Source organism: Microtus oregoni, unplaced genomic scaffold (genome assembly GCF_018167655.1).
Source record: "Microtus oregoni isolate MIOR12 unplaced genomic scaffold, Mior012 000005F_ref0000423, whole genome shotgun sequence".
In the NCBI taxonomy this organism is placed as follows: domain Eukaryota; kingdom Metazoa; phylum Chordata; class Mammalia; order Rodentia; family Cricetidae; genus Microtus; species Microtus oregoni.
The window spans coordinates 12,241,899-12,255,009 of record NW_024543064.1 but is presented as its reverse complement, the minus strand read 5'-3'; the positions used below and the strand labels follow the sequence as shown (position 1 = coordinate 12,255,009).

The 13,111-nt window shown below is 52.7% G+C and overlaps 1 protein-coding gene across 1 annotated transcript in view; it reads right to left on the bottom strand.

Annotated features, from left to right (window-relative positions):
* Nucleotides 1-13,111, bottom strand: part of Crocc (ciliary rootlet coiled-coil, rootletin) — a 41,501-nt gene that overhangs the window by 9,503 nt on the left and 18,887 nt on the right. Inside the window, exons 15-26 of the mRNA XM_041652955.1 lie at nucleotides 12,212-12,356; nucleotides 11,187-11,333; nucleotides 10,665-10,895; nucleotides 9,807-10,000; nucleotides 9,411-9,538; nucleotides 8,231-8,400; nucleotides 6,317-6,496; nucleotides 5,680-5,814; nucleotides 5,183-5,326; nucleotides 4,577-4,815; nucleotides 3,976-4,135; nucleotides 1,274-1,441 (exon numbers count right to left, since the gene is read on the bottom strand). Of these exons, the coding sequence (XP_041508889.1) occupies nucleotides 1,274-1,441; nucleotides 3,976-4,135; nucleotides 4,577-4,815; nucleotides 5,183-5,326; nucleotides 5,680-5,814; nucleotides 6,317-6,496; nucleotides 8,231-8,400; nucleotides 9,411-9,538; nucleotides 9,807-10,000; nucleotides 10,665-10,895; nucleotides 11,187-11,333; nucleotides 12,212-12,356 (2,041 nt within the window). The remainder of the gene's footprint in view (nucleotides 1-1,273; nucleotides 1,442-3,975; nucleotides 4,136-4,576; nucleotides 4,816-5,182; nucleotides 5,327-5,679; nucleotides 5,815-6,316; nucleotides 6,497-8,230; nucleotides 8,401-9,410; nucleotides 9,539-9,806; nucleotides 10,001-10,664; nucleotides 10,896-11,186; nucleotides 11,334-12,211; nucleotides 12,357-13,111) is intronic.

Sequence of the window (13,111 nt, the reverse complement as noted above, 5' to 3'; positions counted from 1 at the left end):
TGTGTAATGTGCAGTTGGTGAAGAGAGGAACGTGCACATAGTGCCCGGCAGAAATTACTTTCCCAAAGACCCCAAGCTGCTCTAAGAGTCACAGTTCTTCCACCAATGATGAGACTGTGGGGCAGCCATGATAAACCAAGTCTGGGCAGGTTACCCAAAGGAAGTTCTTTACTTCCAACCATTATCACCTGCCAGAGCAGAACTCGACCATCAATAAATCTAATAAGAGGCCTGGGTCTCAATAGTTTACCCTGACGCAATGCCTGGTTGCAGGAGGAACCACAAGCTGAGATTACCCAACCTCCACCCAAGAAAAGACCATTCAAAGGAAATGCCTGGCATTCCAACTGCTGTAGATAGGAACACCTGCCAAAACACACTCAGCAGGACACCCCTAGACAAATGTCAGCCAATGGGGGGGGGTCCTAAACCTCAGAGATCCCTCACCCCCACCTTTACTACTATAAAACCCTATTCTAATTGAGCTCGTGGCTCTCTGTTTATTCCAGTATGTTGGACGTGCAGAGAGACAACATTTGCAAACTTGATTAAAATAAAGGCTCTTTGCTTTTACATATGGGTCTCCTCGTAGGCTTTTGTGGGGACTTCGCGGATTTGGGCATAACAAAACAAAGAGACAGGGACAGAGAAGTTAAGTGATTTGTCCAAGGCCACACAGGGAGAAGCCATCCATTACAGACTTGCAACACACAGAAAGATGCCCTCTGGTAAAGAGAAGGGGCCACCTCTGACAGTCGTTAGTTCATAGGAAAGCTCCTCCACAGAGCACTAGGACACCAGGCCCTGCACCAGCCCCTCTACAGGACACCAGGCCCTGCACCAGCCCCTCCTCTACAGGACACCAGGCCCTGCACCAGCCCCTCCTCTACAGGACACCAGGCCCTGCACCAGCTCTTCCTCTCACCCCATCTTCCCTGGGTGTAAATGAGCACTTTGAAACACAGAGAGAGTGTCTAAGTCAAAGTCACACTGTGTGACATTGGGTAGATGTCTTGACCTTTCTGAGCCTGCATGGTTCTCCTAGTGAAATGGGGTTTCCATTACCTGTCTCATGAGCAGGCCGTGGGAAATCAACTTTCCATGACCTTTTGGTGTCTGCACACATTAGGCCTACAGATTCTTTTGCTTGTTAGTATTAATACAACTGAGGGAGGGTCCCAAAGTAGCAGGCTCAGCACACTCCTCCACAGGAAAGACACAGGCAGACAGTAGCCCACCCTCCCCTGGCCAACCCACCCCCCTGCCCAGTTACCTCCTGCTTCAAGGCCTCCAGGCTGCTCTCACGTTTTAGCAACTTCTGCCGCAAGCCCAGAACCTCTCGCCGGCTCTCCTTCTCTGCCCGCTCACCCAGGGTCAAGCGGCTCTGCAGGTCTGCCAGCTCCCGGCCCAGCCTGGCATTATCACTGTCCAGCACCTTCATCTGTGAACCAGAGCACACAGGGAGGTCAGCTGGGCCCTACAGTTCTGCCCAATCCTGGCCCAGGAGGCTCTCGGAATAGACTGACCTAGGATGTAGGCCTCAACTTTAATATTCCGAGTCCATAGGGGCTCACTGAACTCAGCTCATGCCAGGCACCTTGCCCCAGTGGCTTGTATGTCACTTGATGGGGGTTGGATGTGAGGGTGACAGCAGGGAAGAGGTTGACATCCAACCAAGCTAGCAACTACAGCTGGAAACCACAACACCCAAGGTCTCTGTAAACCAGAGTGCTTCTTGTTCTAAGCACTTACACCAACTGAATTTACCGTCAATTGTCCCTGTATGTTTAACCCTGATTTCACTGAAGAGAAGACAGGCCAGAGCACGGAATGACTAGCCTACTACACAGCCCACAAGCAGCAGACTGGTATATGATCCCAGGCAAGGGGTGCATTCTAAGCCTGTTTCTTCCCAGGAGCAGGTGGGGCAAGGACCACCCACCCCACAGGACTAGAGTAGGCCTGACAGATCAGCATTCAGCATGCTCCCCACAGAGCCCAGCACATGACACCAGCCACTTGGCTGCTGACTTGAGGGGCTTGGAGGGTCTGAGGTGAGAAGGCATTATATCTTAGAGCGTCGGTCTTTAGCTATGACACTATGTCTCCACTGTAGCTATCAAGGCTGTTTCCTGTTCCCTCCCCTTAAGGGGGGAAAGCTTGACGTTCCAGTGCGCTGGCCATGCCCAGCAAACAGCAGACACTTGATCAGTGCTTGCTGGTGATGGGGTAGGGATCTAGTCCGAATCAGCACCCTACAGCCTGCAGACAAGTTCAGCCACCTCCTGCTTCTACTAAGGCAAGGACAGCTCTTCCATTTTCAAACAACAGAAAATGGCTCAAAACTAAAACACAATGAAACAAAACCACAGAGGAAAACAGTGTTTCCTGACACGTGATAATTAGATGAGGTTCAATCTGTGTTCACAAAGGTGGACTGGAGCACACTCCGTGTTCATGTTCCAGCAGAGGACGTGTGTGTGTGTGCACATCTCCCATCTTGTACTGGAGAGCAAACACAGGCTTTGGGCGTGTGGGGCAAGCACCCTGCCACAGAGCTACACACTCAACCTCTTATGGATATTTTCATTTTTAAAAAATTTTATACCGGGTATGGTGGCACACACCTTTAATGCCAGCACTTGGGACGCAGAGACGGACAGATCTCTGAGTTTGAGGCCAACCTGGTCTATAAAGCAAGTTCCAGGACAGCTAAGGTTGTTATACAGAGAAACCCTGTCTTGGAAAAAAAATATTTTTCACTTATTTATTTTTATATGTATAAATGCTTTGTCCCTGTATGTCTGTTTATGTACCTTATATCCCTGTGGAGGCCAAGAAGAGGGTATTAATACCCTGGGACTAGATTTACAGATAGTTATGATCTGCCATGTAGGTGATGGGAATCGAACCCAGGTCTTCTGCAAGAACAGTCAGTGCTCTTAACTGCTGAGCCACCTCTCCAGGACCTACTTTTATTTCTTGGCAGTACAGGGCAGTGAACGCAGAACTTCACGCATCTGGCAAGCATTCTCACTGAGTTAGTAATGTATAGCCTTGCTATTTTTACCTTTTATTTTGAACAGGGCCTCAGTAAGTCAAGACATTCCTTGAACAGACCTTGCAGCCCAGGCAGGCCTTGAACCCATGCCCCTCTGGCCTCAGTCTCCACAGTAGCTGGGAAGTTGCGGCTGCTTTCTTACAGCAGTAAGTAAAGAGGGTGGAAGCAGAGCCCCGTGGCCTATAAAAGTGGAAGCACGCAGCAGCTCTCGGCTCACTGCCGTCTGCTAGCTGGGCCTGCTTCCCCGGAGCTAATCCTTTATTGCTCAGGTTCCTCTTGAACTGGACAAGATGCTGGGCCTCCCTGTGGGGACGCCTGAGTCTGAATGGGACACAGGGCACACAGCGTCTCCACAGTTCACAGGTAGAAGGCCCCTGAAAGCCCTTCTGCTCTACAGCAGCTTCCTCTGAACTAAAACTCTCTCTGTGAGGGAGGGGAGGCTCCTGAGACCCAGGAGGTAAACACAGACTTTCAGGAGGGAATGGAAATCTGAAAAATACTCAAAAGCCCATCCCCAGCCTTACAGATGCATAAACAACCAATGAGGGAGGGGATTCCCTGTCCAGCTGCAGCCTTCAGGAGTAACTGCCTGTGTCAGGGTTGGTGTTTATGTGATGTGGCCAGTTTTGCATCATCCCTGCTCCTGTAAGTGATTCCTCACCCACACTCCTGCAACTACTATAAAAATTCACTGATTCATCAACGTGGACTTTGGGGCAACCATTACTTTGGTCTGTTGTGTGTTCTCTTCTGGGGTGAGTAGGGGTATGTTCTCTCACAAAACCCCATCCATGAATGGCAAGGTCAAGTGAAAGGCTTGCTACAGCCCAGGCCTTGATTTTACAGTGGACCTAGCCTCCTGAGATGGCCGCTGCTGGCCAGAGCATGTGGAAGGGCAGGAGCCAGGACCGCACCTGTCGCCTAAGCTCCTGCAGCTCTCGGCGAGCCTCCAGCCTGGACCGCTCCACCTCCTGCAGCGAGGCCCGCAGTTCTCCAGCCTCCTTGCCTATGGATACTCGAGCCTCCTCCAGGAGAGCCAGCTTCTGTTCCTTGTCTTCATTGGCAAGCTTCAGACTGGAGAGAACAGAAGGTAGAGGCTGAGTCCTGGTACAGTCATCTGCATCTCGGTACACAAGACTCTCTCCTGGCTCCTAGTGGGTCCGGCCCTATCTTGCCACAGGGTAGCCTAAGCGCTGCCTGCCCACGTGGCTGCCCTTGCACTGACCCAGCACAGCTGGGGGAAAACCCTTGGCAGGGAGAGGGACATGAGGGAATCCAGGAGGGAGCTTAGTTTCCAAGGTTATTGACACAGGTGAAGCCTCAGAGTGACCCAACCCTCTCTGCTGTCACGTGTTCATTTTCTGCCACAGACAAGCCACCGAAGTGACACTAGGCTGTGCTTACATACATACCAACACTCACCATGTATATGGTTCCCTGAGCCTTGGTTCAGTTGGGTTCTTAACTGCTAGAGGATGGGGTGTGGTCAGCAAGGCCGCCCTCTGCACCTCTCACCTGATGCGCTCGCTCTCAGCCTTCTTCACGGCAGTCCTCAGCTCCTCGTTGGAGCGCCGCAGGGCCTCACGCTCCTTGGTACCCTCACTCAGACTGCGCCGCAGCTCACTGGCCTCCTGGCGCTGGGCCTCACAGCCCTCCTGGCTGTCCCGAACCTTGCGCTGAGCCTCCAGCAGCTCTCGCCGCAGCCCATCACGGGTGTCCTCCAGTAGGCGTAGCTGACTCCTCAGCTCTTCTGCCTGTGGGTCCAGAATAAGGTCAGGACCCCCCAGACTAAGGCCCTGGCAGAAAAGGCTTATATGCCACTCCCTTCCCTGGCTAGGGGATATCACAGTCCCAACACTGCCCCATTAATCTGAGGTGGGTGGCTGATCTCAGTTATGGTATGGGACAAGGAACACTGGACTCAGCAGCAGTACAGGAACCTGAAAACAGTCCCCATTAGGACTGTCCAGTGAATGAGTCCCACAACCCCCCTCTGCAAACACCAGGTGCTTAATAAATGTCTACTGCCTTCTATTTGGGTTAGCCACTGTCTATCCTCACTGCAGGACTCACGGGATCAACCCCAGCACTCCACATGCAGCCAGGACAGTGTCAGCTCACCTCTCGCATGCTGGACTCCCGCTGCCTGCCCAGGTTCCCAGTCTGCTCCTGGAGTTCTTTCACCTGCTGGGCATGGGCCGCAGTGGCCTCCTCCAGCTGGGCCCGGAGGTCTCGAAGCTCAGATGTGAGGGCATTCACTGTGTTCTGAGGCAGTCAGGATCCTCACACTTAGTCCTGATGTGGCCCCCCAACCCCACTGCACTGCCCTATCCCTCTGGCTAAAATGCAGTCCCTCCTTGGGGGCCACCACAGCTTGATCATTCTTCAGTTGTGTGGAGGGAGAGGGGATGAGGGGGTGAGGGGAAGCTGGCCTCTCTACACTTGTGGTCTTACCAAGGTGGAGTTATTAGCTACTTCCCTCAGCTGGGTCTTGAAGGAAGGGCTGGACCTTCCCCACAACCTGGAAGCATCCCCAAGACAAGACCAGGCCTTCCCACAGATGGGCCCCTCCAGGCAAGCTGCTTTTCCCTTGGATAAAGGCCTGGGTGCCGACTTACCCGGTCCTGCTCCTGTCGGCTCTGGGCATCTCGCTTCTGACGTTCCATCTCCAGAGAGATGGCAGCCAGACTGTGCCGGGTTCCCATCAACTTCTCAGACAGTGCTGTCTTCTCGGATTCCTTCAGGGACAAGGCCTAGGCAGAGGCAAGGAAGACAAGGCTTAGTGGGTGGCTAGTTATTTCTCTTAGCCTCCCACTGGTATTCAGTAGCAGCACTGGCCCAGGAAGTGAACATGATCTACAGAAAAACTAATGCCTCAACTACCCCAGGGCAAAGACTTTCGGGATTCCCATGTTACAGAAGAGAAAACAATGGCTCAGGGAGAATGTCACTTGCCAGGGTGACACAGCAGACAGCTGCAGTCTGCCATGCTCTATTACCTTACGGAAACCAAGAATTAACTATTGGAAGGGTCAGCAAGCACCTGTGGGCACCCTCCACAGGCATGCAGCTTGTGAGGCAGCTTGCCTCGTGTCTACTGTCACTGCCACTGTGTGCTAGGCCTCCAATTCTCCTACCCTGCAGGTGAGAAAACTGAGGCCCAGGAAGAAACTGGCTGATTGCTGGGCTCCAGCTGTTGTGTGGGGACTTGCTGGACAGAGCCAGGAGAGCCGCAGAGGCCACTCAGACTCAAACCTGCTGCTTCTCGCTCTCGGCCAGGAGCAGGCCTTCATCCCGCTCCTGCTGCAGCGCGGCGATCTCCTCACTCAGTTCCTCCTTCTCTGCCTCCATCCGTGCCAGCAGCTCCTCCCGCTCCTGCTGCAGCTGGCCCTGCAGCTGAGTCCGCTCTGCCTGCAGTTCCCGCCATGCAGCCTCCTGAGAGCCAGAGCCAGGCCGTGTGACATGCAAGGAAGAGCCCAGGAAGCCCCTTGCATACTTCAGGTCAGAAAAAGGCCCAAGTACCCCGCCCCCCCAGCTAAGAGGCAGGATGGGTGACCAAGTCACATCAGGTCCTTGAATGCAGCAGGAGGCACAGCAACCTGGGCTGGGGATAAGAACGCTCCCTGGTGAAGACAAAGCAGCAGCCATCCAGAAAGAAGAGAACTAGGCCAGAATGTAGCCTGGAGGCTTTGAGGGAAGAACAGGCTGGAACCTCAGGAATCCTCAGGGACATGGTAACAATGGGTCAAAGCCATAGGCACAGTCACTGGGTTACACCAGGACAATAGGGACCCTCAGCCCCAAGGTGACAAAGTCAATCTGAATTTTATTTTTTAAACTTTCTTTTAGATTTATTTATTTTCTGTGTATGGGTGTTTTGTCTGCATGATGTCTATGTACCCTGTGCATTCCTGATGCCTCTAAAAGTTAGATGATGGCGCTGGATTCCCTGGAACTGAAGTTACAGAAAAGTTAGGGATGATTGTGAGCTGTCATGTGGGTGCTAGGAACTTAACCTAGAAGAGCAGCAATTGCTGTACCCTCTCTCCCACTCTGTGCAAGCGGCTAGAGGGTTGTGCAGAGTAGGGCTGCTTACAAGAGTGGCAGAGCTCCAGGGACCAAACTGGCAGAGAAGCTGGAGAGAAGACAGACTTGGGAGCACTGATGAGGTCAAGACAGACAGGACCAGGGATCAGAGCATGGCTCCCTGAACATGGTACAGTCCATGACAAAGGACAGCTTTCTCCGGGTGTTCTGTTCCCTAGAACTTTCTGAAGGATAGTAGGTGAGACCTTCTTCAGGTGATACCCTGACACCTACAGACCATATGTGGTAATTTCCACCTTAATTGAAGGAGGTTCAGGGGGCATCTCTCACACCACTGCCCTGCAAGTAGAATATGAAATATGAAACTGTTGGAGGCAGCCCTGACCAGGCTCAGTTTCTAGAGGCCCCTGTCCTGCGGACAACTCTGGAGAGCACCCCAAAAACAGGAATTGACAGGAAATTTACTAAGTAATGGTCACTAGGCTAACTCCTTTACATACAAGACCCCATAGCAATCTATCCCCACTTCTATGGGTGGAAAACTGAAGGAACAAAATCTTAAACAGCATCAGTGGAGTGAAACCAAGATCAGACACAGACTCAGGAAATGTAAGCATAGAATCAGTGTTCAAGTGACTTCCTTGGCATGCCCTGCCTTGTCATTCTTGAACTTTAGCAAATGAATGTAGCTTTTTACTGTATGTTTTGTTTTGAGACAAGGTCTCACCATATAGCCCTGGCTGTTCTGGAACTATGTTGACCAGGCTAGCCTCAAACTCTCAAAGATCTGCCTGCTTCTGCCTTCTCAATGATAGTATTAAAGGTATGTACCACCACAACCAGCCTCTTTCTGCTATATACTATACTGACCTTGTTTTGGTATGGTTGTGGGTTTCCATCAGGTTCACTACAATTGGAGTTAATTTGGGGTCTGGAACTCTACATAGCTGATAAGGACAACTTACTCCCACAGATCTCCCAGCTGTCCCCAGGACTTCTATGGCAGACATGAAGTCCTGTTACACGGATGTAGAGACGGAGGCAGAGCAAGACAGCTGCCTCCCCAGAGCTCAGAGACAGTAAAGCTCAGAGTCCTGCCTACTCCTCCCCAGCTGACCAAACCTTCTCACGCTGGAGTCTCTCAAGGTCTTCCTCGTGAGCTGCTCGCTGCTCCCGCAGAGAGGCCTGGGCCTCCCGCTCAGCCTGCACCAGCTTCTGGGTCATCAGCTCTTTGTCCAAGGCTGCTTTCTCTTCGGTGGCTGTAACCTGCTGCCGCAGGCCTGCCAGCTCCCCTGCACAAGGATAGCAGGAAGACAGGGCTGAGTCACAATCTTCCTCTGGGACAAGAGACTCGGGCCAGATGAGCCACATGGGCAAAACTAGAGGGAAGAGAGCTTGCCTGGCACCTACACTGGGTTTCTTGGAGAAGTAGCTCACCCCCTCTGGATACCAGTTTCCCACTTGCCGTATGGGCTCACTGGCTCTGTTCCCCTCATATACAAGGGGTAAAATGCCCAATGAGAAGTGCTACATAGAGGGGAAGGTTATCAAAACTGCAGTGACACCCATTATTGGCATGCTTGCTGGGTCATGCAGCTGGTAATACTCCATACATCCCAGCATGTCACTGCATTTAAATGATGTGCCTTGTTATTTAAATGACAGCCTCATCCTTGTCAAAGACGATGCTCTAAGACCAGAAACCAAGAAAAGTTGTCTAGCTTTATGGAGTGTCTCCATCAGTGGCAATGCCAGCACCTCACGGAGGGGTCTCGAGTGGAAGGTGTGTCCCACCTGGTCAGCATGTGCACTGCCCTCCTCGGGTCTGTCTGAGTCAGGAAAGTCAATTCCCACGACCCAAGCGGGTACTTAGCTAGCTGAGCTTTACATTCGCTGAGCTGGAAGGATTGAATTTAGAGAGTGGGAAGCTGGAAGGATTGAATTTAGAGAGTGGGAAGCATGTGGGCACCATGGGCTGGGGCCATGGGGCTGATTCATGGAAGCAGCTGATGGTTCTATAGGGACCTTAGAACTCTCCAGCCTCCCTGATGACGAAGACACAGCAGCCACAGTTGGCTGAGTCAGGCACTTTGCCAAGGCCTTCCTTCACGAGCTCCTTCACCTCATCCTGGCAACAGGTTAGGCAGGTGGGTATTCCCCCTCCCTACCTCTGATGTCAGAGGAACCTACAGCTCAGAGAAGGAAGGGCTTATTCAGGGACCCAGGTCTGCCACACACCTCACCGAGGACTCCTAACCTCTAGTATGGAGCCAGATATTCCTCAGGACCCAGACCCTCGTACCCGTCAGGGTTTCCTTGGCCAGCAGCAGGGCTTGACTGTCAGCTTCTAACTGCTCCCGGCGGGCTTCAAGCTGAGCCAGCTGCTTCTGCACGTCAAACAGGCTGCTCTCCAGGGCTTCCTTCTCCAAGCTGTAGCACACATTCCCCAAGGCCTTGGGACTCAGCCTCCCTGCCCCAGGAGTGTGGGCCTCGGGGTATAGCCAGTATGGGCCAAATGCCAGTCTACCTGCCCAGCTAGAACCCAGGTTCCCCCAGGAAGACTGCACCTGATCTAGGCTGCGTTGGTAAGCATGGCTCCTAAGTAACTGCTCCTCTGGGTTAACCCCAGGGCGGGGCTGGTCAGGAAGTGTCCCCAGGGATGCCCCCTGCTGGGAGTTGGGCAAAGCCCGTGCCTTACCGTAGTCTAAGGGCCTCCTCTGACAGGGTCCGGCTCTCACGCTCTGCTGCCGCCAGCTGCACAGCCAGGCCAGCCCGCTCCTTGGCCAGTGCCTCCTTCTCCCGGGTCGTGCGCTCCAGTGCCTCCACCTGCCGCTGTGACTCCCGCAGGGCCTGCTCCAGCTCCTGGTCCCGTCCATTCAGCTGCCGGGAGAGCTGGCCAATCCAGGGATAGTGAGCCCTGGCTGGTTCACTGTGCAGCACTTTAATGTCGGGGTCTAGTCCAGTGCTGGCCCGGTAGCAGAAGATTAAGGGGTTGAGCACTGACTCTATACTGGTGTGCTGTGTGTGCCCAGGGCAAACCCTAGCCTTGTCTACACCTGCAAATGCACACATGTGGAAAAACAAGGGCCCTTGTCACTCACTCAGCCCTGTGCCCAAAAATTTCTAAGAAGCTGAACAGAGCAAGGCAAGGAAAGCAGCTGTGCAAGCTGCAGGGAAGAGCTGGAGCTGTACCTTCCTCACAGGACCCCCTGGACCCCAGAACACAGGCTGCATCACAGGCCCCGGAGGCCTGGAACCCTAAGCTGCCTTCCAGCCATGTGGCTCCAGTTCCCTGAATCTCTACTTTCTTCGTATGACAGATCTTCACCACGCACGGTTCAGAGCCAGCACATCCTCTAAGTGACAGAATCTTAGCCTCAGAGACAAATGGGATGGCAGAGACATGTAGGATACAGTTCAAGGCCCTTAGCTAGAAGAGGTGAGGTACATATACACCCAGAGGCAAGCACCTAAGCCTATGGCTTATGGCTTATCCCAGAGTAGCACACGAGTGGCCAGAAACCCTACCCACACATGTGATTGGGGCTCAGCCCACCTGGGTCAACTGCTCCTGCAGATGACTGCGTTCACTGCGCAATGCAAGGAGCTGCTGCTCCAGCGCCTCCCGGACCTGCTCAGCGGCACAGAGAGAGCCCTCCAGGCCCTGCCGCTCCACCTCCTGCTCCAGTCTCAGCTGCTCCAATCGTTCCTGCTCCTCTAGAGCCAATGTAGTAGCATGTTCTGCCTGCTGCTGTTGGCCCAGGAGTGCCGCCTTTTCTTCCTCTAGCTGTGGGATATGGATAAAGGTCTGGGGGAGGAAGGGAACCGTACCAGGACCAGGGATGCCCCTCCATTCCCACCAATGGTCACAGCCAGCCCAGGGAAGGCTCCCTAGGCTGAAGGAAGAATGTCCACAGTGTGGAGTACAAAGCACCAAAATACAGCAGGGCCCTCTATGATGCACAAAACAGACAAAGAAAGACAAACAGGATGAGAGGTGGATAGCAGGACAGACAGGTAGGGTGTAGAAGCCCCAGCATGCTTGACAGAGGAGACAGGTGGCTGGTGCACAGTATACCTGGGCCATGAGGCGGTTTAACTCCAGCTTGTCCTGGGCGAGGCTCTCATTGAGGGCACTCAACTTGGACAGGGAGTCTCGCAGGGAGGCCTCCTCTGCCCTCAGCTTGGTCAGGGAAAGCTCTAGCTGTGCACGGCCAGCCTCAGCCTACGGTGGGAACAGGGAAGCAGATGTCAGAGAGAAACCCAGGCAAGCAGACGCTGACAAACTGGGTCGGGGCCAAGGCGGCAGGGTTGAGAGGAGTCAAGTAATCCCATCAAAGAAGGCCACAGACTGGGACGCTGTCTCAAAGACACCTCATACCCTAGAGCTGCTCAAGAAAGGACCATAAGGCAGAGCCAGAGGTCAGAAGAGACTACAGCTGCAGTCTAGGGGCCATCATGTAGACCTAGGCCACCAGAAGTGGGTCAAGCACCTTCTGAGGACTCTTAGGACAATGGCCCCAACTTCCTCAGTCCCAGGACCCATCTCCACAGAGAGGTACAGGTGACCCTAAGCTTCAGGCTCCAGTCCCAAGAGCCTCTGAAGAAGAGGGATCTATGCCCTGGGTCAAAAGTCTGTCTGTGGAGGTAGGGAGATGGCTTAGTGGGTAAAATGCTTGCTGCTCAAGCATAAAGACATGAGTTCAAATCTCCAGAATCCACATACAAGCTGTATGCCTAAGTTAACAAGTATAATGCCAGCATTCCTACAGCATGATGGGGAAAAGACAGGAGAGTCCCCAGAAGTTCAAGATCCAGCTAGTGTACAAAGCAGGGAACAAGGATGGGCCATAAATAAGTTGGAAGGCATGGATGGACACCAATGCTATCCTGACTTCCAGGCAACTGCCACAGCACACACTTGCACCCCACCACACACACAGCATGGGGGGGGGGGGTCTGTGGATTTAAAGCACAGTAACAAATAAATAGATAAAAAATAAAAGGTCAGTCTGACTCAGTGACATGCTCAGACAGTGGCCCGAGAGGGGTCAGTCTGTGGCCAGTGGACAAATCCTGAGTTGTGCAGCTGGCTGGACTCACCTTGGTCAGTGCCTCGGCCACCTCTGCCTTCTCTGTCTGCAGCACATCCCTCTGCAATATGGCGCTGTTCAGTGCCTCCCGCACCTCCACCAGCTCCTTAGCCAGTCCTGAGCGCTTCACTTCTAGCTGCTCCAGCTGCCTGTGACTGTGCGAAAGAGGACTGTTATAGAATATTCCTTTACACTGTGTGAAGTTGTGCCACTGTGATTGGTTTAATAAAAAGCTAAATGGTCAATAGTTAGGCAGGAGGTATAGCAGGGACTTCTGGATAGAGAGAGCTCTGGGAAGAAGAAAGGCAGAGTCACCAGTCAGATGAGGAATAACCAGGAAGGGCAAAATGGAGACGAGTTAGATAGCAAGCACATGGAAGAATGTAGACTAAACAATATGGGTTATAGCACTCGGGATGCAGAGACAGGAGGATCTCTGTGAGTTCAAGGCCAGCCTGGTCTACAGAACAAGTTCCAGGACAGGCTCCAAAAACTTAAAAAATATATATGGGTTAAGTTACAAGACCTAGTTAGAAACAAGACTAAGCTAAGGTCGAGCTTTCATAATTAATAATGTCTCCATGTCACTTTTTAAATTTTTATTTTACATGCACTGGTGTTTTTCCTGTGTGCATGTCTTTATGAGGGTGTCAGAACCCCTGGAAGAAGAGATACAGACAGTTTTGAGCTGCCATGTGGGTGCTAGGAATTGAACCTGGGTCCTCTGGAAGAGTAGTAAGTGCTCTTAACTGCTCAGTCATCTCTCCACCCCCTCCGTGAGCTGGCGGTCCAAAAAGAAAAGTCCACCTACATATGGCATCTGGCCACATAGATCCACATAAGGTGTGAGAAAACTTAAAAAAGTTCAGAACCATAGAGACAAATGTGTCTTCCTGGCACATCTTCCTGG